General features: G+C 35.8%; 3 protein-coding genes across 6 annotated transcripts; all 3 read right to left on the reverse strand.

The window, feature by feature from the left end:
• Window positions 1-419: 419 nt before the first annotated feature.
• Window positions 420-1,726, reverse strand: LOC103998652 (DNA damage-repair/toleration protein DRT102). Its single transcript, XM_009420182.3, has one exon. The coding sequence runs from the start codon at window positions 1,652-1,654 to the stop codon at window positions 677-679; it is 978 nt and encodes a 325-aa protein (XP_009418457.2). The 5' UTR covers window positions 1,655-1,726; the 3' UTR covers window positions 420-676.
• Window positions 1,727-3,811: 2,085 nt separating this feature from the next.
• Window positions 3,812-12,602, reverse strand: LOC103998653 (phosphatidylinositol/phosphatidylcholine transfer protein SFH6). Of its 2 annotated transcripts, none has more exons than XM_009420184.3 (15): window positions 12,392-12,602; window positions 12,246-12,281; window positions 10,725-11,025; window positions 9,659-9,758; window positions 8,536-8,802; window positions 8,345-8,422; window positions 7,997-8,098; window positions 7,857-7,906; window positions 7,656-7,755; window positions 7,420-7,518; window positions 7,229-7,345; window positions 6,745-6,892; window positions 5,463-5,866; window positions 5,176-5,250; window positions 3,812-4,085 (listed from the first exon to the last, which is right to left on the reverse strand). In XM_009420184.3, exons 2-15 carry the CDS (start codon window positions 12,277-12,279, stop codon window positions 4,065-4,067), a joined length of 1,896 nt encoding a protein of 631 aa, XP_009418459.2. In that variant the 5' UTR covers window positions 12,280-12,281; window positions 12,392-12,602; the 3' UTR covers window positions 3,812-4,064. The 2 variants fall into 2 exon arrangements, with proteins under 2 accessions (XP_009418459.2, XP_009418458.2); XM_009420183.3 differs by having other exon boundaries at window positions 12,388-12,602.
• Window positions 12,603-18,366: 5,764 nt separating this feature from the next.
• LOC135623475 (bifunctional nuclease 2-like) lies at window positions 18,367-24,387 on the reverse strand. Of its 3 annotated transcripts, none has more exons than XM_065126490.1 (11): window positions 24,200-24,387; window positions 21,908-22,212; window positions 21,198-21,368; window positions 21,075-21,124; window positions 20,936-20,992; window positions 20,624-20,689; window positions 20,422-20,496; window positions 19,545-19,663; window positions 19,022-19,113; window positions 18,654-18,712; window positions 18,367-18,550 (listed from the first exon to the last, which is right to left on the reverse strand). In XM_065126490.1, exons 2-10 carry the CDS (start codon window positions 22,209-22,211, stop codon window positions 18,657-18,659), a joined length of 990 nt encoding a protein of 329 aa, XP_064982562.1. In that variant the 5' UTR covers window position 22,212; window positions 24,200-24,387; the 3' UTR covers window positions 18,367-18,550; window positions 18,654-18,656. The 3 variants fall into 3 exon arrangements, with proteins under 3 accessions (XP_064982562.1, XP_064982561.1, XP_064982563.1); XM_065126489.1 differs by having other exon boundaries at window positions 21,908-22,220; XM_065126491.1 differs by having other exon boundaries at window positions 18,367-18,553; window positions 21,908-22,220.
• Between the last annotated feature and the right edge of the window lie 323 nt (window positions 24,388-24,710).

Here is a 24,710-nt window from a genome sequence, read left to right on the forward strand (position 1 = left end):
TGATATTCACTATCATAGAAACAATATCAAATGCCCCCAAAACCTTGATCTAGCATTGACATATGCGGAGAACTCTTAAGATATGCACATTAACAAATATTATATTGCTGAATTACCTTCATGCAAAAAGATCAAGCAACAGAATCATGTTCATGATGACTAAATAAATAAACAATGCATATGTATACCATTCATTCAGCAACAAGCTCTTCAGAAACTTTAGTTTAAAAGGGGGAACAAAGGATAGTCATGTACCACATTGCTGCATCGATGGCCACCTCTCAAAAAAATGATTTGACAGAATGCAATCCTAAAATTTCATAATACCATGACCACTGATAATATCGGGAACAGAAGCTAGGTACAGAGATAAGATTCCACCATTGCTATGGCCACTGAATTTACTAGCACAAGCAATCTAAGAATAGCAGCATAAACATAACTATTCTTGGTGCATCAAAGTTCTTACTAATTCTTTTTTACAGTACTACTATCACTTCCAAGCAGCAACATTTTCAGATTCATATATTCAAACAAGCAGCATGATGACACTAGTCCGACTATCTATCATCACCTTTTACCAAAGCAACATATACCACAAACACAAGGAAGCCCATTATCCTTATAGCCGCAAACAGAGGAGTACAAAGTCCACGAATACCCAACAGGAAGTGCTTCAATTTTTTCCGCTGGCGAGCTCCTTATCAATGGCTTCCTTGGCCGCTTCCAGGTCCTCATCGAGGAAGATGTCCCAATCCCCATCCCATCTGATGAAAAACTCAGTATCGGTAAAGTATTTGACCCGGTGCACATCCCAGGCCGGTGTGAACAGGAAGTCACCATCCTCGAGGTCATAGCTCTCCTTCTTCGTCAAGTTCCACACTTTCTTCTTCCCCTTCATCACCACGAGGTCGTGTCCGAAGGTGTGGTGGTGCGCCGGCTCGACGCTGCCGGCCTTGAACTTGACGATGGCCGATGTCGGGCTCTCGCGCACGATCTTCATCTCGCCGCCAGGCATGATCCCGACGGGCTCAAATTTGATGCCTTTCCTCAAGCAGCAGATGGCGCAAGTGGAGGCGGCAGAGGACGGGTTGGGGATGGCGGCCATCTCGGCGGTGGCGTTGTCGAGGAAAGCATGGATGTCGTCGGGCCAGTCGACGCCGCCAGATGCGGGGCAGGGGGCTTTGAAGGGAGTATGCAGCCAGGCGTCGACGATCTTGACGGCGTCATCGGGGGCGGTGTTCATGCCGGACACGGCGAGCACGTTGCAAGAGCTGATGGAGCGGGCGTTGACGGCGTCACCGGCGGAGGAGCAAGTGGCGGCGTACACACGGGGGAACTTGTTGGCGAACATGGAGACGCCGACGCCGGTGCCGCAGGAGAGGACCCCGCGGGTCTCCAGCGAGGATCCACCAGAGGCGGAGGAGCTGACGATGCGGCCGACCTGCTCGGCGATGGAGTAGTACTTATCAGTGCCTAGGTCAACGACTTCGACGCCAGGGAGGGAGCGGAGGTAAGCGACAAGGGCGTCCTTGAGATTGCAACCGAAGAAATCGGCGCCGGCGTAGATCTTAAGGGTGGGGGTGCCGGACGGCGGCGCCGCAGTGCCGTTCTCCTCCGTGGGTGCCGCGATGACGTTACCGTCCGAAGCCATCTCTCTCTCTCTCTCTCTCTCTCTCGTCCTCTCGTCTTCTCGTTTGGGAGAGGGTTGAGTGAGCAGAAGAACCGATACCCAAGGAAACATTTGCAAATAAGTCCTATAATATTTCGATTTATATAAAAGCCTCTCAAGAAATTATAAAAAAGCCCATATGAATTCTCATCAACATAAACAGTCATTATTGTACATATGGTTGCAATTAAATCCTCAATAATTCGTTTTTTCTATATGGGTCCAATTAAAACTCATATATAATTTGGCAATTTTAAGAAAATAAAAGAGCAAATTCCTTAGAAAAACTTCTCTTTATATATTTTTTCACAAAATATTTTCTTTTTTTTTTAATTTCCCATATAGCACCTTTGACAAAAAAAAAAAAAAAAAACGTTGTTCCTATATTTTGGTATTAATAAAAAATATGAGATGATACATGGGTCTTAGGAAAAATTATCATCGACGTATGAGTCAATTCAATATGGTTCAAACTTGAGGGCATAGGAGCTTCCAATCGAGATAGCTCCAAGGTGATACTTGTATTAAGATTGATACTCGAAAAAAAAATTTCAATCTCTCTGGTGTTCAAATTAGTTTGATGACCTTTTTAGATATGAGTTTTTTTTTTTAAAAGAGCTCATTAACATGACACTGAAAGTTAGTTTTTATGCCTGATTTTAGAGGGAATTGATTGTAATTGCCCCCAACATCTCTTTTTGATATTTTATCTCTTTTTGATATTTTGTCTATGTGAACGATAGTAAAGAGATAACCCCGAATGATCTATCTAAGACTATTGTCCACGGGAGCAAATAGATGAAACGTGACTTGGACATTTTCACGTGATGTTTAAATATCAGATAATGAATGATCATTAATATATTTTTTATTAATAAAAAATAAAAAATATTTTATATAATTTTTTTAAAAGAAATTTGTGAAAATAAAGATATAAAGATAATTAATATCATTAGGTTTAACAATAAGATATTACTTATGGGATGCCAAAGATTTCGATATAAAATAATATGAGTGGGAAGAAAAGATGCGGAGCAATTATTGATGCCGATCTGGGGAGAAATGGACGGTGGATGTGAGGTTCTCTGGAAACTTCTCGGTAGCCAACCGGTGGAAGTTGTGGTCACCTGGAGATCCGATAAGCCTTCCACGAAATGATACGTCAATTAGCATAAACGAGCTGTACCGCTTCTTTATGATTACTGGATATCATCGAGAGAGGAATCCATCCAATAAAATAGGGAGAAATCATCAATTCTTTATGTTAGGTATTACGGTCATTGTTTTGATCCCTCACCTAAGAAACAAATATATTTGTCAGTAAATCAATTGGTGTATCTGTAAACATGGACATATCCTCCAAAATAAGCCTTAAGTTTTTATCTTTTTTCTGCATAATATTTTCTTTACTATTTATTTATATAAAATATTTTTTATTTTTTAAAAGATAAATTTATTCTTAGTCTCCATTTCATTGTCTCTTAGATATTGATTGTGCAATCGACGTCTAGATATCGTGAATGTTGTTGGTCTCTTGAATCTAATCGAGAGAGACAAAAAATCTCCATAAGTGAAGGCTACGATAGAGTCGACAGGACGAACGATATAATGGTTGGAGAGGAGATAGTAAACGAGAACATAGAGTTCAAAGGAGAGATTGAGGCCCTACCATAAACGTTATCGCTCTCCAACCCATCGTGAGGCCCCGTTGAAGGATGATCACAACGTGACAAAAGATGACAACTAACGGTGATGATGAGACAGGCGATAATCGACCGTGACGGAGTCCAAGAATAATCTCATCTTTTATTATAAAAGAGATGCTTAGCAAAAATAAATAAAAATATATATGCTTCACAAAAATATTAAAAAAATAAAAACATGAAATTTTCTTAGAGAATTTACCCTACAAAAAGAATGTGGGAAAATTAAATGTCAACGTTGGCATCTTGGAGAACAGATCATGGATGTGAGTTTGTAATGATATTGCTGAGCCTACAAAGAAGAAACACTGGGGACAAAAGTGGGGTAGGAGTGATAGTCATCTGTAATGATATTGCTGAGCCTGTAATAGAAGAGAGAGATTGCTTAACATTGAGAGGCATCAGGCACATATGCTTGAAAATTCCACTTAAAATATGATGTAACCTTAGGGTTTTTATTCCAGCCTAGAAGATCAAGATTCAGACAAGAGAGCACAAGCCTAAATTGATCATATGCAGCTCCAAATTCTCTTGGCTTCAGAAGAGCAAAAAGCTTATGTCTTTTGGAAATTCCTTACAATCTCAAACTAAATACAGTCTATATATATATATATGCATGTATATATTGTACATATGGAGATTAAACTCCAGAATATACCGGTCGCGTAATATGGTGCTGATGCCAAGCCTCAAAAGCAGAATTTTTTCTTCTGCAAACCAGAAATGAAAAGTTGTGAATAGGAAATCACATGAATATTTCTACAATTACAGGATGATATCATATGTGCAGCTCACCAGTTGAAACAAATGATAATTATGGACATCAAGTAATCTCAAAAGATCAGCATTGGATTTCTCAGACTTGAACTAACTATGATTTTAGAATGCTGGTCGGATGTACACAGCAAATGTTGTTTGATATGGCACTTCTTGAAATCATGAATAAAAATGACAATATTACAGTAGTATAAATTGACCACAGGAATGAAAGGGGAAAGAACACCACCCCTTCACCATAAACTATTGTCTCCATTCAGATGATAATCACAAATGGATGCTATCAACTATCTTCTGAACCCTATACATATGATGCTTTTTGACCTTTAATACTTCTTTTTCATATATAATAGTTCCTTGTCAGTATAGCACCTAATCCTGCTGATCCTAGGGAGTCATTAGAATGATTAAAGCTGATGAGTGGTGAAAACAGAAGCCCCATGCTTTGTTTTATCTTTAGATCTTATGATGTCAGTGATGATTAAAAATAAAAACAATTGCTAACTCACTGCTGCAGTCACATTGTTCGACCAGATATTAGTTTTAAACAAAGAGAAGAAGTGGTCTGTGCAAAGGGACCCACCAATGCGAAATCTCAGTAGGGGCATTGTACACAATTAATGAGGTTGTTGGCAAAAATGACTAACAATGGGACAGACTATCAGAAGGTGGCTGCTCACCATTCCTTAAATCACTTCCAAAATCCATAGAGGTAACCTATAGGAGTGCATAATATAGAGAAAGAAACAGAGACCATATGACTGGCATGTGTGAGCTGGGACTTGTGTAATATATGTTCATCTAAGTTCTCTTTGATAATGTCCCAAATAGAAAAACAAAAGTGTCACTAAAAGCTGAGACTTAACTAAAAATGTATGCAATTGGAAAAACATCAGTTGCTTTAAGAACGATGAATCATGAAACCATAATGTAGGTGGTGCCTTCCCTTTGAATTAAACACACAAAATACATGTCAAAAATTACGAATTATATTGGAGGAAAACATATTTATCAGTAACTCACCCGAAATTTAGCCTGCCTTTGCTGGTCAATATATGCAAGCAGTTCCTCTTGTCCTATCAAAGCTTCATATAGAGCCTGTTCAGAAACAAAGCGTTGATGATAAATACTCATCATTTTATTAAGAAGTGGAAGTTTGGAACTCCATATATGAGAAGCAAAATAGATTATCAGCATTTACTTCATCAATCATGTCAATACTACTGATTTGAGATCCCAATTCATCTACATTGGTTACAGTATACTGCAAATAAATTTGTTGTTATCCACAATATAAAGTCAAAGCTAACCTTTTTTGTAGCAATAAGCTCAGCCTCTAATGCATCCACTCGGCGAACAGCAGCATCAAGCAATTCTTCTTTCTCGTAAGGCATTTTTGATGGTTTTGCTTGAAGTTCATCAACTTTTTCCTCTAGCTCTCCCAACCTTTTTAAGACAGAGGAAAGCAGATCTACTTCTTTGTAAAAAGGGGAAGGTGAAGGTGGCCGAAATTCCTCTTTAGGCATATGATCTAGGTCATATTCAGGAGAGTAGAGATCAAACTCGTGTGTTTTCTCCGGGAGTCTTTTAGTCACACGACTTGTGACTGAACAGAACATTGCATAAAGGGTCATAATGAAGGCAGTAAGCCATGTAATAACTTGAACATGAATTCCATTTGACGGCAGACTCATGTCAAACAACCGAAATCTACCTGCATCAAGCAAATTGGTGTGACTAGCCAAGACTATCATCAATACAAAAGATAGTAAATCAGCTATGGAAAGAATCAATTGCATTAAGACATGGATTAAATTAGACTTTATGCTCTGGCTTCAAAATGGGGTAGGTCATACTGAAATAAAAATGTGAATCTATAAAATAGTTGGACTATCCGTGGAGTGGATCTAGGTTTGGCATTACTGTATTTGTTATTGTAAAGTAGGTTATAATTGTGCTCCAGTGCAAAAACCTTGTTAATCCATAAGCCACAGGCTCACAGCACCAACACTATTAGCCTCAATAAAGCAGCTTTATTTTATTGTTAAAGTAGAATTTTCTGGAATATGGAAGTAGAGATCTTGATTCCAAATTTTCATAGAAAATGCAACTTTAGCACCAATTCAAGTTTTCACGGAGAGGATTCACAAATATAAACATAGGAAGAATGTAAAAGGCAAGGTTGACTGCACCAAACAGACTGTTGTAGCTTGTTTCCACTTTCCAACTTTCTGTCATGTGCAGTAGTTCTCAATCCATCTTACCACCATATCATTCATTTATCATCATGGTTGACCCAAACTTACTATTAATAGATGAAGAATAAGAAGAGCAATGCAAGTAAAGAAAAGGTTAACAGCATTTGTGTTCGATTATTTTTCATTAGCAGCTTCGGGAAGCTACAGATACATAATCAAAGCAGGAAAACTATCTCAACTGAGAAATAGGTCAACGAGATCAGCTGATATCTTAGCAGACTAGTCTCGTTGCAGATATATATATGTGTAATTTTTAGTTCAGAAGGTTGAATATAAGCAAATAAAGGATGACCATTATAACAGCTTCAACATAATCAACTGCAAGTTCACAAACCTTCGGAGGAAGGGTGTACCGAACTAGAATTTTGAATCTTCCACGCTGCATCTACCGCCTTGTCAACCATGGGCACACAATCTTCATACTCAGAAGAGCCACCAGAGACCCTAGCCTTTCCTAACATTTTGGCTTGCATATTTTTGACCTGTTTAATAAATCTAGTAGCATTACCAAATTTCACAACAGTACAAGGTTGAGATGCTTCAATGATGATTATTTACTTAATTGCAAAAAAATAACCATACACATATTACTATTGCTTTTGTCATTTCAATGAATTCCAAAAGGATATAAAGCAGCAGCTCTTGGGATTAGGGGATCTTCAATTAAAAAAGGAATAATAACAGATTAATTATTCTTTGAAAAATAGATTATTATCTCAAGTCTTTCAAAATAAATTCCTTGCAAATTATTGCTCTCAGATTTTACCCAATAAAATTTTACTGATAACCTATTTAACTCAAACGAAGCAATTGGTCACCTCTTCATGAACAGGGGTCAACTGAGGTTTATGGATATAATTGATAGGTCTTCTTGAATAACCAATGTCTTCAGGTTCTGAGCCAGACTCTGCAGTAGATGTATCACTTCCTTTTATCTGGTACACAAACCAAATGGCATTTACAAACAGTATAAAACCTGGTAAAGAGAAGTAACTATTGCAGTTCTTACTGCTGGGTATTGTGGCTTAGCATAAGCAATAATCTTTCCTTCGCTGTTTGAAACAGTAACAATTTGCCTAGCACATTGTGCTTCACCATTAAGAATCATCTGCTTACCATCCAAACCATCAAATATTATCTATCTAAAGATAGTAAAATGTTTGTGTGAGTGTATAAGTTTGTGTGTGCAAGTATGTGTGTGTGTGTGTGCTCATTTGTCTGTATAGAGAGTGATAGAGAAAAGACCTTTAATATATTAGGGTCTTTCCATGGACCTCGATCAGATCTAAGGCATCCACCATACTCAGTGCATGTACAACAACCACCAAAGAACTCCGGCAACTCACTACAGAATCCAGATCCACAGCTCAGACGATGAGACAAAGAGAAGAAAGAAAAATTGGTTCCATAAAACAACACACATATAAACATAAAAAAGGGAAAGACCTGGAATCAATTACTTCAAGCAGCTTATTTTGGTATTTTGTGCCAAGAACCTGAAGAATAGTTGCAAATAGTACATTGTCATTTACATAATTCACAGAAAAAGGAACTATTAGTTGTGACACAAGATGGAACTAGCTTACATGAATCTTAGAAGTAGTTTTTGGATCAAGAAATGACTTCACAGTATTCCATAAAAGCTTAAAACCTGAACCAGCATTAATTATAAACATCCGGCATAGTGTCTGCAGAAAAAAATAAAATTGTTAAAAATAGTTATTCAGGTGGCTTTAAACAAGAAGTTTATGTCCCATCTATTTAAGGTCCACCTATGTGGATATTTTCTAACCATTATGCTCCATCTAGATGACTTTCAAAAGACAATTGAAATTCATATGGAAAAAAAGAGAAAGATTCTAAGCTAAAATTGGATATTAGAAAAAGGAAACAAAAAGAAGCTAAACAAAATAATATGCAAATAAATTATATACCTCTGGATAATTATCATTGTCAATTTTTTGTAATCGGATGATCAGTTCTCTTGCAGCCTTCGTAAAGTTTTTCAGACCCTAAAGGAAAAGAGATTCATCAGTAACTTGTTGGTTACAGCATTGCAATTGAAGTTGTATAACATTTGCAACTAAGTCATCCACAGAGATGTAAAAGAATGTTAATAACATACCACGCCTTGGACATCTAGAATTGTTGTGCTGGAATCAATGTGCCTTTTTGCAGCAATCGAGCAAGCTGGAAACCTAAGTAAGAAGCACCGCTCAAACTCTTTCACATGATATTTTATGTAACGATCCATAGTTGTCACTTGCATTAGCTTGTTAGCATCAACTTTTCCAAGCATTTCAATGTAGACTGGTCTACCCTCTTTATCCACACCATGATAACCTTGTGGATAGTACTTTAGAACCTCTTCTATCTCTGTATAATCAAAATCCTGATGAAGAGAAAATTAAAAAAATTATCATCTTCAATAAAGTCGGATATCAAAACTAACTATATATTTCGAATAGAGGAACACTGAGGTATGACCAGGACAAGACATTCCAAAAATTAATGGAAACTGAATAGATTGGTCATGGTGTACATTAGGACTATCCACCATGTTAAGTATATTATACACCCATGTATGATTACTGTTACCTAGAATGTCAAAGATGAAGGGCCTAAGTAGTTTCAATCAACTTGTTCTACAAATGGACTCAGTATAACTCAAAAAGAAACCTTATATGGATTTCTGCAAGATACAAGCTAACCAGAGTCATCGAGTCTTTCATGACTACCAACTTGAGGTGGACTAATAAAAAATACTTCGCACAAATCGAGAATTGGTTTTAAGTGAATCACTCCTGATAATTTCTTGTTAAAATTGCAAGGAGGCAAAAGCTCATGTAGGTGAGCCTCTTTTTCAGCATTTTAATTATTTCATATATTTTTAACACACTCTAAATTGTTCTCCATCTTTTTCCCTCTGAGTGATAAGATGTACTTCATCATCTATGCTAATGCACAAAGCAAATGGTTTTGTTGTGTTCAAATATGTTGAAAGCATTGTGAAAGATGAGACTGTTAATGCAATTATTGGGAAAGGTCAATGGACGTTGTTGTACTCCTGTTTAAGTAAATGAGCATTTATGACTGTAGCCATAGCCCTAATTACTCAGGTCATTAAGAAACAACCACACTACATCATCCTCTATTCAGTTCTTTTCAATTGCATAAAAAAATATTTTTTTCTGCAAGTCCTAAAATATCAACAACAATTAATGAGGAGAAATCAATTTGTACAATACCTCAATAATAGTGTCAGCACCAAAATCTTGCCTCCATTTAAGCATTTCTGACCACATGTGCTTCGCTTTCTCAGTATCAAATTTTCGTGCTTTCAGAAATCTAAAGGTAAAAAATGCCATAAGATATATTAATAATAAATAGCAGTTTTTAATGAAATAATAATAAAAATATTAGCATGAGAGCTAATATTTTGACAAGAAAAACAGTATCTTTGATTTAGCATGAACAGATCTATAAAATTGTGTATATGAATGTAAAATAAGTGACCCTTTCTTGGATGAGCACAAGGTCATAAAGCCAAGACAATTACACTGAGAAGAAGGATCACTTGCAACAATCCAATAAAGCATTTATCAGATATACAACCACCAAGAAGTTCAATTGGTTGAGCTTTTCTCACATGAGCACACGGCCATCAAATGAAGATGAAAGATGATTTACAACAAACTACGCAGAGGTTATTACAGATAACAATCACTAAGTAATTCAAGTAGTCCTTTTATTATCATAACAATCTAGTGGTTACGCCAATGGTTTGAGTACTACTTCCAAGCAATGGTGTTATATGCAATAGCATTTTGAACTCTTGATCTAACCTCATATAGTGGATCAAGATATTGAGATGTCTTTTCTATAACTTAGTGCATGTACATTCTAATCTGTGTCCAAGAAAAGTACTACAAGAATGCACACTCTAATTATTTATGGTTATTGTGGAGAAGAATCCAAGAACCGTAAGAATCTCGCACTCTGGTTGTCCTAATGTCACATTAATTTACTCAAATATAGAAAAACTAAAGGAGATAATATCTTATTTCTATAGAAGGATCATCTTCCACATATTATATAGATTTACATCAGGTGTCATTTTATAAGATAGTGTCTTGATTAGAAAGAATTCGGCTTACAGTTGCTCAAAATAGAAAAGAATGCCAATATATTTTACTTCAAGTGACAAACAACACATAAACTAGTAAGGTGGGAAAACAGTATCTTCAGCATTTATTGAAGGTCATGTGTATAAATTTTAAAGCAAAACTACATTAAAAGTATATGATAGGTTACCTCAACATCATATGATAATCATCATGTTTTGATGGTAACAATTCATCCTGAATTAGGGACTGGCGAAATGAATCAACAGCACGCAGCTCTTCAATGTCTCTTATATCCTCAATCGAAACAGAGCTAATGCGAGTGTCAAGCTTCTTTCTGCTCTTTCTCCTTAAAGAATGTCTGAATCTAGTTGATGCACTTATGGCTTTTTTCTTCAAAGAACCAATTCTTGTCCTCCTTTCGTCTTCTGAGTTCTCAACATCTGATTTCCGCTCTTTTTTCTCATCGTGACTGGAGAACCCCTCAAAGCCTGCAACTCAATAACAAAAATCAACCACCAGAATCTAACTTCTAGAAAGCATCATATATCATCAGAAGTGTGTCCGGCAGACCAATTTATGAAGATATCAAAACTAATGATTCAAGTGTAGAAAATTATATCATTTTTCTTGAAAAACATAGACAGACACGTGAACAATACATAGCTAACTAAGGTCTTTAGTACTGTGGAAAAACCCAATGTATTAATTTTTATTGATCCAAAGGACACATGTCAACAATGCCAAACTCATTTGTACTGAACCACATGAACATAATTCATTTATCTTGTTAACTCTGTGGAATGAACCATTTCCAAATTACTAATACATGCACAATCAACAAGAAGAGAAATTTGTACCTTCATAAATGAACACAAATATTGGCATATGATTGATCAATGACTAACTGATATTCATAATATTCAAGTATAGCCTTGGCTGATGTAGCCATGCCTCTGCAGTTGTAATTGCCACCATAGAAGGAGAAGTGGATTCTTATCATCAAACTCAACAAAGATGCTTGAAAAGAGTTTGCATCTCTAGTAATGATCAAAAGCATCATATGAAGGATGGTGATGCTGTTTTCAGGTGGCAATTCTTTATGGTTATCAGTTTATCACTATATGTTATAAAGCATGAATCTAAGGTACAGAGATTTATGGTTGTCGACGATAAAAAGGGCTGCAAGGTGGAGCAATTAGAGTCTGAACTAAAGGTTTTCAATATCAGAAAGAGACCAATACTAGTAGAAAGAATGACTGATATCTAGATCATCCAAGGCGGGAAGAACAAATTCTTCCTCTAATTTGGCACTTATTTTTTTATTGCTTGCAAAATAGCAATTGCAGGAACCATATTTCAAATTGTCTTTTTATTTTTTATTTTACTTTTTCGAGGAAATACCAAATTCCAATTTCTCTTCTATCTTTTTGCCGTCTCCTTTTATTTTGAGTCATAATATCATCCATCCAAGGCCATAAAAAAGCCATCTCTTTGAATGTTCTACCAACTTCCAAGAAAAAGTTAAGACAAAACAACCATACACTTTCTCAAGAAAAAATAGATCAAGAAATTTCCAGCCCAAAAATGATAAAAAGAAAGCAAATTTACTACCTATCCAAAACCATATAGAGTATTTGTTTTTTCTTCAGATACTAAACGATTTTTCTGGAAACAAAAATTAAGAAACGAATACCAAAGAAAAACTTACAGGGCCTCGCAAATCGATCGAGTGGTCCTGACATATCTGCCAAAGGTAAAAGAAGAAACCAAACTTTGTATCATAAATCCACTCATAAAGGTCAAAAACCCCTACAAGGAATCGAAACAAGAAATCCTAACGACAAGCATACCGACCACACAGCTCTACTAATTCCCCACAGAGAATAAGAAGACCGCGAGAGAAGCCGGGCCTAATCGGCGGTGAATCGCGTCAAGGCGGCTGCCGGCGGGTGGACCGGGGCTCCGACCGGAGGTGTTCTACGGCTCGGAGAGGCCGCAAAACTTGACCTTTTCTTACCCTCCGCTCTGCGTTCTTCTCCTTCGGCCTGCCAAGGGAAAGAAAGTGAACGAGAAGCGATTGGAGACAGTTGAACGTATTCTAATACGGAGGGACGTAAGCAAATTAGTTTCATCTAAAATCTAACCTACTTCATTACGAACACATTTAACAAAATAGAACCTTTTCATTGGAGAAAAGCCACTCGATAACTGGGCCCACTCATGACGGCCAAGAGTTCGTCCAATAAAAAAGAGCCATTATCTGTTTGGTGACTTGAATGAAACACGGAATCCGGACCGCACGTACATGACCAAAACGGGCCGTATCTGTTTTTAAAAGCAATTTTCTCTCTCTCATCATGCTGTTTCCAAAAGCATGCGCCCTCGTTTTGACCGTAAAAGAATGCGACGTGGCACAAAGTGGGAATACATGATTCGATCTCTGTTTTCTATTCCCACCACGCAAGGAAATAAGATATTATATCAAGAAAATAATTATCGGTCGAGTATATATATATATATATATATATATATATTCCTTTTGAGTCTCACAACCATTTTATATGATGCACAGGTCATATTGTATGATCTCTTCTTAGTAATTAATTTTTTTTATTTATAAAAAAATATTTCTTTCTTTTCTTCATTGGAATCATCAGAAATTAATTGTTCCTTTAACTCAATTAGTTTACTTATTTAGTTTTATTTAGTTGTATTAACATAATCACTAGCCGTGATATATAACATCATGATTAGTTTTACATCAAAATTAACTTATAAAAATTTGATAAATATATTATTATTAATCTTAACTTAAATATTTTAATTATTGATTCGAATCAAATGAAATTAATAGGTCAATAACCTATTAGATTCGTAATATTTGATATTAGAATCGACTTAGTATTTAAACCGAAAGACTATTCATAGGATTGGTCCAACATCATAAATAAATAAAATTAACATTGATTTATAAAAATAATATTTTATTGTTATTAATTGTTTGGATCAAACAAAATTGATAAGTCATTTTCATCTTAAACCTATCACAATACTTAATATTAATATTAGTTATTAACTCAATAATAAATTATTAATCTAAAATACTAAAGTCCAAGTTAATATTAATAAACTAATCTAACCCCATACACCAACTCAATTATCTTTTGCTTTGGATGTAGGATTAAACCGTGATGTTTAGAAAATAATATTTTTGACTGTAAATGGGAGATTTCAAACTTTAAAGATATAAATTTGGTACTTTAATGTTTATATGAATCAATTCTTAGTTTTTTTTTTTCTTTCTCCTTTCTTTCTTGTTAAGCCGTCACCTTCACAATAAGTGAAGACTCATATGCACAACTGTCCCCAACCTGACATCCTATGAGTGTAGAAAGGATCAAAGAAAAGATGGACAGTTTAACAAGATGAGAATATGATTCATTGAACCACATAAAAGGCATTCCATTGGACATACAAAGCATGACAAGAACAGTTTGTTCCCCAGTGGTCCAGTTTTTGTAAGCATATCTACCCTACATTTCCAAAAGGAAGTCTAATTGGATATCTTTTCTACTTATGATTGTTCATTTTGAAGTATGTGTTGTGAGAAAATAAGTCTAATGCTTATGATTGCCATTTTCTTGATGGATTATTGTAAATTTTCGTTTATCAAACATAATTATTTAGTTTATCAAACATAATTATTTTTTAATCAGTCTTAACTCAGATCATATTTTATCGATCTAACTCTGTCGTCATTTTAGATTTTCTTTTAAGATTCTAAGTCATTATAGAACGATAAATAAACACTGATATGACTCAAAAGCTTAAAGTATTATATGATTATCTAACTCTTTTAGTAATAAAAAAATTTAAGATTATTTTTTCATTCATTTTTTTAATCTCATATAAATAAAATTTTTGAGTCACAATAAAAGTAATTTTAGGATTACTGTATGCGTGGCTCAATTCTTATATCATATATCAACTAATCTTTAACCCAAGGTTTGCCGTACCGAACTGTACCGCCCGGTACGGGCGGTACGTACCGGTCCGACAGGCCAACGGTACGCGGATCGCTCCGTACCGTACCGACACTGTAGTAGTGTACAGCAACACTGTAGCAGTGTACAGTGCTCGGTACACCTGGGTGTACCGAGCGGTATACCGTATGGTATCGGTACCGAGCCCGGGTCGAAACGTCGGTATGGTACGGTACGACGAACCTTGCTTTAACCTATCTTCATAGTTGCACTCATGTCTCTCATGTCTCCCTTTATCAATTCACGTAGTTGTTATGTGGGCAATGGGCATCAATTAAGCCAACCCACACGGCATCGGTTGTTGCTCGATGTGACTCCTAAGACTTGGATCAAATCATTGTCGCGACATCATGCCGTAATGGACGGGAATTAGATCAAAAGTATATCATATATTTGAACGACAAATGGAGGAGGTACCATCTTTTTATATTTTTATTTTCTAAAAAAGAGGAGATAGATCTTAAGATCGAGTTTCTATATCCTGTAATAAGGAATTAGATTCGGATTCGATGGTTGGTCGATTTTAAATCAGTTAAAAAATAATTAAAAAAAATTAAATACCTTTACAAATGATGATTGTGTCGATAAGTGTTGGCATACAGCGATACTGACCACTGCAAGCTATGTGCTGTGAGAAGATTAGAAATGAAGGATTGCGAAAGGTATTACTAAGCTTTCTGCATGTTATATGTGATTCAGAGATAATTATATGATAAATATCATGGGAAGAGTGTAGACCAAATCAATGCAATGAATTATTCCTTTCATGATCGATTATATTAAGGATTATTTACTTGCGAATTATTCCTTTCAAAAAAAGTCCAAGCAGAGACTCCACAACCTCATGTCCAAGTTTGGACTGGACGAACACTTATAGCCCATGCAAAGAGAGACGTCGGAACGAAGAGGGAAGAAACGCATCTAACCTCTCTCTCTCTCTCTGTCTCTCTCTCTCTGTCTCTCTCTCTCCATATGACACAAGCAAAAGGACAGTAGAGGAGGACACAGAGCATCTTCTCGGGATCTGTGAAGGCCATGTTGTCCAGAGAATTTGAAGTGCTGCAGCTTTTGCTGCCTGAATGGTCTCATTCGTCCTCACGCAGGACATGTGAGCTGTGTCCGTTCTTTTGCTGACCCTTCTCCGTTCTTTTGCTGCATTCCTGCCTCACCCACTTGCACGAGGTTGAAGTGTCAGCCTAAGCTGTCTTGCGAGGAGTACTTTGGTTAGATTTGATTTGATCATATTAGTTTAGGCATTGTTGAGCGAGAAAGAGTTGATTAAATTAGATCACCCACATTAAACTTATTCAACTTTATAATGAATCAATGATCGGAACTCAATTATATATTGTGATTATTCCCGTTAAAGTCTAGTAATATGTTAAACTTGTTATACATTTTAATTTCCTATGGACGTATTGACGAAGAAAAAGTTTTAAAAGTTTGCAGTATTAAGTTTCGATTGTCTTGGGATGGTTCTCTTATCTTTATGAGCTTTGTATAATTCTTTCGATCGTCGAGTAACCTATCCTTCCTTGCATAGTATTATTCTTTGTCAAGCATCTCGTTTGCCTTGTGTATTATAAGTTTGGTTGCTAACATTAAGTCGTAGCTTAAATTCATTCATCTCATCCTTTGTGTGCTATACCTTTTTCCCAACTCTCTTGCCCTTATGATGTCTCTCGTGCAAAGGATTGATCATTTCTCTAAATGTCAATCTCAAATGCTTACTCATTTGAGCGATTCATTTTCTTACATTTCAATGATCGTTTCCCCCAAGTGGTCGGGCGTGCTGGTTATCCTCAATGCAATCCCACTAGGTCTCATGTCAAATATTTTTAAGTATGCTTGTCATGCTCTAATATCATATGTTATAGACTTTTTTGGTTTTGTTTAAGTCGTGTAGTACCCTTATGTGTCCATTTATAAAGGTTCAACTTTCTCGAAACATCTTAAGGTCCCTTAAGAACATATAAAACATTAGACAAGTTAGAGAAAATGTTTAACTTGTGATTCATAGATAGACATTTCAGCAAACACTTGATCAATAATACAAATTACAAATATAGATTTCACAAGCTTTGAATGATTGTGCAACAAAAGATCCAAGGTGGTCTACCACGGTCAAAAGTCCTCACAAGTGCCTATATGATATTATTGTGAAACAAGACAGTAACTAGCCTTAGAAGCTACCCCAAAAGCCTATTCAATCATGTGCCACCTAGGTAGCTCTTAGATGATGTGTTGATTGACATTTCGTATCACTCTATAATGATTGCTTGGATAGTTTGTTTCTGGATAGTTTTGCCTTTGTGTTGAAACAATTATAAAATCCAACCAAAATAAGGCAACCAAGCCTATTGTAACTTTTTTACAGGCTTTACAAAGCATAAACAAAATTGAAAGAAACAAATATATATAAGCATTACAACGAACACCCTGTTTACATCTTTGTCTATTATACCACTCTTTATCATTAAGTACTCAAATTATATGAGGACAACCATACTACACAATATCGATAAGTACTTTGTTCTTTATAGTATTTATCTCTACACATCATAACATTTTATTTGTAGTCAACAAATTATCACAATTTATATATTGGCCCTCCACCACATTGGTTTGTACTAAAATGTGTTATGCAATATTTTAAAGGAATTTTTAATCATGGATTTCTCTTTCTTAAATATTTATAACTTCATCTTCATGTCTTCATAAATGTTGATTAAGTAGATAACACTGATGACAAAACATCTATGTCAGCTTATATTACCTTCCTTGGAGTAAATATAATCAGTTGGAGTTTCAAGAAATGAAATACAATCGCAAGATCTATCACTTAAATTGAATATATAGCCATTACTATCATCACTACAGAACTCAATTGGGTTACTAATCTACTATATGAACTTGACGTCATCTCCCAACCTACTCCTATAATATATTATGATAATATTGGTGCCACCTACTTATACACCAACCTAGTGTTCCACTCACGCATGATCGCTAGAAATTAAGTTGTTAGACATCAACTACACATTTTTCACATCCATACTTATGACTAACTAACAAACTCCCTCACAAAACCTTTTGCCCATAGAATATTTCAATTGCATCGGTCCAAAATTGATATTTTTGATCGAAAATCAATCTTTGCATGATAAAAGATTATAATATAGATAAATATGAAATGATAATTTTATATTTCTTATATATCATAATTCTCAATTAATGTATTATTTAAGAATTAACCATAAATTTAAGTACATGAAAACATGATTAAAGAATAGCGTTTCCTTATAACCTATATAAATAAATATTATCTCAATACATAATTAAAAAAAATCTTTTAATTACCACCTATATAAATAGATATTATCTCAATGACAATGAATGAAACTACTGCTTTGACAATAAATTCATCAGTCGTCACCTTGCACTTCATAGTGTCACCTTCATGGCCTCTTACCGTCAAAGAGTGCTATAGCTTGATTGCCGCCTTCCCCTGATCACCATCAGTCAGTCGCCCAAGCTCATAGTAGTTTTAAGAACCTAGACCAATGAAGAAAACATGCAATTTGATCGTCCAACGAATGAGGACGGTGTTTACTGAAGTTTCATATGATCTCCATTAATGATGAAGAGTGCTTGATGGATGCAGCCACGTTAGAGGTCGTCTCCAATCCCAAACAACAAAAGTGGAGGCCTCGTATCAACACTTACAGAGAGAACAAAAAGCAGAAAAGTTAAACAATCGGAAAGAGATGGATCCCGAGCCACTGATACACTTAAATAAGATCCATTGTCTGACACCGGTATGTACTGGCAAACGTCACAAACATCGTATTACAACGATAGTCATATTAACAAGATTAGTGGTCATATATATATATATTTTTATATATTTATATTTATACAATCACATGTGTGAGGCATGTTGGCGCCATATTTATCTACATCCCCGTAACTGCTGCACAAAAATAGAAAAGAAGGAATAAAAATTTTCTGGCAATTATCAGAATTTTAAGTGTAAGTCAAAAGTACAAGCAGATGTATGGTTCCATTGAAACCTGTCATGTCCAGTTCTTTCTCTTGGATCTGAGCTGATGAAGCTGGTCTCTCCACTGAGCTGAAAGATGAGAAGAATCCATTAGATATGGAGAGCCGAACATAAAATCTATGAAAAGTCAATAAGATAGGATGCTATTTGGTTTGATTTGACTGATTTGTGGAATACACATTTTGAAGAGGTGTTGCTGAGTCTCATGTAAGCGAAACCGATGTGTGGTTGATCACTTACATGAGGCTAGTAGCATTTTTTTTCTGTTAGATTCTGGCGGATCCAAGTAAAAATTGTTTAAGCATTTCACAATGTCTATAACATGATATCTTATCGAAAACTAAAGCAAGGGCATGAAATTGAGAAACAATGTTTTACCAGCATCTCTGTATCGTTCCTCAACAGCAGCAATCAGCATGTTTCGGATCAAACCGAACTCTTCAGCCTCCAAGCAAGGCTGACCATCAGGCCTGTCAACATCACAGCTTGCATTATGGGATGGAACATGACAGTGAATTTAAGACTACAAACTACAACCTTGAAAAAGTAAAGTGAAAAGCAAACCAATACACGAGCACAATCACTTGATGGATTCTAGTAGGACACACAACTAATTCAATTCAAACCATAGAGAACAGCACCAAGAGACAAATTGTATAATATTATGTATATGAAAGATGCGAAACTTTAAACAGAAATTTACCACATCTAAATAGAGTGGAACTTAAAAGGTGAAATTTCTTCAATTTTTCATGTTCATATGGACACTATAAGATCACAAAATGGGAACATGGAGAACAAGCTTTCTGCTGCAATGAACAGGATCATCATCCAAACAATTTTACCAGAATTATGTAAAATGGGATACTTAATCTGAATTGTATTATGATATTGTTTCTACCTATCAAGTTCCATGAACAGCATTCCATCTGATTGAGGAGCCTGCATGGTTGACTTGCTTGGCTCAACCACTCTCATTGCATCACTGTATACAAGATTTCTGTTTACTTGTATGGGAACCTGCATCATTTGAAAATATAAGTATGCCAGTCGATGTCTTTGAGTTGAACATGTGATGTATACATACATTAGGGATATGCTAAACATGCATAATGTAAACATACATTTTCTAACTATAAGCATAAATGACTAAGTGTATATTCTCTTAAGAGGATAATTGTTCTAAAAAATATAGGGATATGCTAACGAGATCACTGTGAAAGCATGTAGCGCCAGTCTAAATCCACCTAAAGAGTAAATAAATGGTTAACCATCAAATTAAGAATATTATTATGAATTATATGTATGAGCTAACCACAACTGTTCAAAATTCAGTCAGCCTTGGCCAGCAGGGTAGTTTGAAGCAGCAATTTGTGCAATCCAAAGAGGATGGCCAATCAAATTTCTAGTTCCAATGAACTACAGTTCTTGTGCACTGTGTGTGTATCTCATGGTTTCAGGCCAATTAGATGGACTCTTATCCACAGTCAGATTAGAAATACAAAATATTCAACCCTATCTACTACATCGTAAAGTAAATAAAAAAAAAATCCAAAAGTTCTTTAACAGGAAGGCAATTTGAGATCTACCATGTCTTGACTTCAACCATAGCCCAAACTTGATTCGATTGACCTAGATCTTTTTCTCAATTTGACTTTAAACTGAACCAAGCACATTATTCACTATTTACTAAGTTTAAACATTTCTAAATTCTGCAATGATGTGTTTGCAAGAAAATGCATGAATAGCTTCAAGCTATTTGGAGAACTAGAGCATACCTTGCATCGAACAGCCATATTGATAGCATCTGAAGGTCGAAGATCCAAACTAATAGTGTCTTTTTCATTCCCTACCTGCATGTAAGGAAGAAGTTCAAGTTAGAACTCTTTCCTATTTTGGAGGGAAACTTTCTTCGGAACTCAATTTGTCTGTATCACAATAAAAGTTAGGGAGAACAAAATTTCATAAGCCAATGTTCACCTTTGAAAGGTACAGTTGAGCAAAGTAAGCCTCATTCACTCTCTTGGTGACCCTAACAAGTTGAACCTGACAAACAGCATTTATCATGTGGTTCCAAAGATATAAAAGCTTACAATTACAGTATCAAAATTCAGCAATCATATATTATCAATTGTTAACAATAATAAACTGGCAAAATCAAGGGGTTGGCACACAGCAGTTCTAGGCCAATGATTACTGCAAGGTTCTCTCCATAAACTCATAAAATTCCTAGCAAATCCTACTCACAAAAAATAAAGGATTTCAAGTGATTCAACATACTATATGACTTACCGCATATCCCATCTTTTCAATCATATCTTTGACTACTTGATAAATGGTTGGTCTAGCCTGAGAAACATGTATCACATAATCTTCTTTTTAGAAAGCAAGAATCAGTAATCTTAATAATCCATAAAAAATGCATCCTTACAATTCGAACATTGCGAATTGCAGCCATCAGCAACACACTTGGCATCTCCACTGACAAATAAGGAAGCCTTAAGATCACTTCTTTGAAGAGAAGACATGAAGATACATAGGAAATAGAACATACAGACAATAATAGGAAGCAAGAGATCACTTCCATCTTCCATCTTCAACACAATAGCAGGGTGAGGTGCATAGTCTGGCAGATGCCCTCCTTGAGGATTATTATGAACACATCGTAAATATCTACCATCACGCATCTTTATCATGAAACCATCCAATCCACTTCTGACCTGAACTGCTTGTACAAGAGAATCATGTAACCCATACACCTTACAATAAGTCAGAAGATTACAAGACAAATAATCAAATTAAAGAAATAAAACGAATTTTCTCTGTTAGCATGCATCACTTAAAATAGAAATTGTAACAGATACCACTAATTTCATCACTATATAAACAAGTAACTTGCTGCTAGACATCCAATACCATTTGCATTCTGATAAAGTCCACCAGCTCTTAAAGACTGAATATGTGACACCAGACCATCCAAACTCTATTGACCTTAACTTAGAAGATGACTAAATATAACAGCAGCTCTATACTTTTCCACCGAGCCTCAACCAAAGCTAACACATCAAAAACAAAGACGACCACTGATTCATAGGATTTGTTAGCTACAGCAAGAAAATTGTTAACCACCTAATAAGATCAGAGTTCTGTTCACAAGAGTAACTGTTCAAAAGTCAGGTACAGAATCCAGCAACAGACCTTCAGAGGAAAAAAATATATACCAAGAGTCAAATGTAAGAAAAAAAATTGGTTTGAAGATATTACCAGCTTCCATTACACTGGAGTTTACATACTCCTCGTCGTTTGCACTAAAATTGCCAGCCATGCTTCCGTTACCGTCAGAAGAGGAACTGAAACTACAATGGACACGCCATCGTCTCTTACTACAAGGTTGCAGAGATAAGCCACTGAACTGAATGATGCTTTTGCATCTAGTTTTGAACCCCCATATTCTGCTTTGAGGACCGATAGCCTTTGTAGTGTTGTTGGTAACAAGGGAAGCAGAAAGTCCAGTGTAATGTGCCCGAATATCAGGGCGGCAAATAATTGCTCCCTCTAGAACTCCCATCCTGATTTCCTTCCAAGAAAAATATCATAAATATAAGCATGATTCTGATAATTAATAGTTAAAAGAGGCAAAAATATTAGATAAGAGTATAAATTGAAAGGAAAATCCCATGAATAATTGAACTAAATTGAATAAAAAAGTGAACATCAAATTAGCATGATAGTATGTTACATGAGAATAATTGTGCATTTATTTTGTGTTCTTTTCCATAAAACTAAATCATTATGATAGAGGCAAGGGCAAGTTCAGTAGCATTGTAAAATGGTTGAAGCAACACTGTGACTAGGCAATGCAGACTCCAAAAGCATTGTGGCAGATCGCTTTCTATATGGCTGGCATGCTTCATAATTTATAGTGTCAGGCTCAGGCAAGGCTAACATAATCACAAAATAAATTGTACACAGTTCCATTTCCCAAGAGATCAAACCTATAATAGCAAAGGAAATTAGAGAGGACATGATAATCTGGAAAGATAAATGAATCAAGCAACTCCTAAACCTATCTAAGTTTGGAGAGAACATATCCAATATAAAGCAAGTTGAAATATGACAATCATCATTCCACTGAGGACACACTTAAGACCATAATTGGGTTTCATCTAAGGATCCACAAAGCTTCAGGATTAGGAAAACGAACAACAAAGTTCAATTACAACATAATCTACCATAACAGCACGAAGATAGACTCCTGCAAAATTCAATAATCATCCATCTTGTAAAATTTCATAGGAGAACAACCACCAAAAAATAGTATTAAACTATATTGTCTTTCTCAAAGATAGCTGTCTAATTTTAGACATTGCTAATGACCTAAATCAAATTATTCATTTACAATAAAATTTTAAACGTGAGTATTCTTGCAGTATCCAACATGCATTGAAGTCTCAAAATAAACTGGGACAGCTAAATGAATTTAGCTAAAAGCCTACATACATATCCTTGAAGAGTTAGTTCCAAATTTTATAGATTAGCAAACTCAGACATCCAGGTTTCTGTAAGAAACTTGATTGTGTCCTACAATTCATAATTTACCAATTTAATTCTGAGACACCAACGTAGAGAAAACTCCAATTCGAAGAGAATCAACTCAAAAGAATGATGAGGAAGATCATCGTGACAGATCCTACTTAAAGGGCATTTCGAGAAGCTTCACAATTCAAATATTTCCACCTGAGTATCACACTAAAACAGGCCAGTTTACATCCTGTTTTTGATCATCAACAATCACATGAGGGATATAATACACAATCATTTTCAAGCTAAAAGTGACTTTTATTTTTTCTTTATCCTACAATATCCATCACCTGTACAAAAATAATTCCTGATTTCTTTAACCCTTTCACTTTCATGGATATTTCTGACTAATTATGCATTGTATATTTTCGTGTCTATATAATCAACAGATTCTTACAACTACAGTCACACTATCTTCTTTCATGCATTTTTCGTTTTATTTTTTCTTTATCCTACAATACCCATCACGCATACAAAATAAAATATCCTGATTTCGTTAGCCATTTCACTTTCAGGGATATTTCTGTCTAATTATGCATTGGATAATCTCATAATCAACATATTCTTACAACTACAGTCACACTAGTTTCCTTCATGTATTTTTCATTTTAACTTATTGGGAAACACTTACATTACCGCGATGGTAGGCGTCATCTTATAATACCACTCTTTTCCTTCATGTTATCCTAAAACCCCACAAATCGCTCAAGTCGTCAAGGGATCAAATAACACATGATCGAAAATCTAAGAACTACAACCATATCAGAGACAAAGTTGCAATCTTTGATCCAAAGATTAACAACTTAGTGGATTCTTAACCATTAACCCGCATCATCTAAGAAGTGCAGTACAGAAGCTTGAGAATCCAACGGACTCCAAAAAACTACACGCGGACCAAACATATCCTCGAAGTTTAGACAGTATCATGCAAGCGCCATAAAAATAGGTTGCGATTAGCCGGGAGAAGGCGTTTACCTGCAGCCTTGTACCAAAAAAAAACACAGATCTTGAAACAACCGATCAAAAAGGGCAGAAGAAAATTCCCACTGATCCACCAACAACGTACGAAATCACTTCAACCAAGAAGAGAACCGACTAAATTAAAGAGAAAAAAAGAAGGAAATTTGCACGCCAACAGCCGCAGATTCCAAGTTCCGATGCCTCCATTGCCCCATTCTCTCTCGTTATAAGAGCAGAGATCAGAATCTCGCAGTGGCTTCGAACATTCAAATTACGGATATATCCTCTTGCTCTTTCCAGTAACTCGAACATTCAATCCGAGTCAGTGGAGGGTATTGAAGTAATTTTATTTATCATGCCACAAATGCCCTTCAATTGTTTTATTCTCACGCTACTCGAAAGCCTGCTTCCACCGCCTTTTGGCGGTTTTCGGAGGTACCGACGTTCGAAAAGACAAAAAAGCCCCTACACGTGCGAGTCATTTACGGTGTGCATTCTTCCTACTCACCAAGTACGGTATCGGAAC

The sequence above is a fragment of the Musa acuminata genome, chromosome BXJ2-9 (genome assembly GCF_036884655.1).
Source record: "Musa acuminata AAA Group cultivar baxijiao chromosome BXJ2-9, Cavendish_Baxijiao_AAA, whole genome shotgun sequence".
Classification (NCBI taxonomy): Eukaryota; Viridiplantae; Streptophyta; class Magnoliopsida; order Zingiberales; family Musaceae; genus Musa; species Musa acuminata.

What these genes read in the sequence shown, in the direction of transcription:
- LOC103998652 (XM_009420182.3), bottom strand. Translation starts at nt 1,654, where the DNA reads ATGGCTTCGGACGGTAACGTCATCGCGGCACCCACGGAGGAGAACGGC.
- LOC103998653 (XM_009420184.3), bottom strand. Translation starts at nt 12,279, where the DNA reads ATGTCAGGACCACTCGATCGATTTGCGAGGCCCT. An exon ending in AAGACCCTAATATATTAAAG is followed by an intron (nt 7,519 to 7,655) that starts GTCTTTTCTCTA and finishes GATGGTAAGCAG; the next exon opens with ATGATTCTTAATGGTGAAGC. An exon ending in AAAGGCAGGCTAAATTTCGG is followed by an intron (nt 4,086 to 5,175) that starts GTGAGTTACTGA and finishes TCTGGTTTGCAG; the next exon opens with AAGAAAAAATTCTGCTTTTG.
- LOC135623475 (XM_065126490.1), bottom strand. Translation starts at nt 22,211, where the DNA reads ATGGGAGTTCTAGAGGGAGCAATTATTTGCCGCCCTGATATTCGGGCA. An exon ending in CTCCAGTGTAATGGAAGCTG is followed by an intron (nt 21,369 to 21,907) that starts GTAATATCTTCA and finishes TTGTACAAGCAG; the next exon opens with TTCAGGTCAGAAGTGGATTG. An exon ending in CTCAACTGTACCTTTCAAAG is followed by an intron (nt 20,497 to 20,623) that starts GTGAACATTGGC and finishes CCTTACATGCAG; the next exon opens with GTAGGGAATGAAAAAGACAC.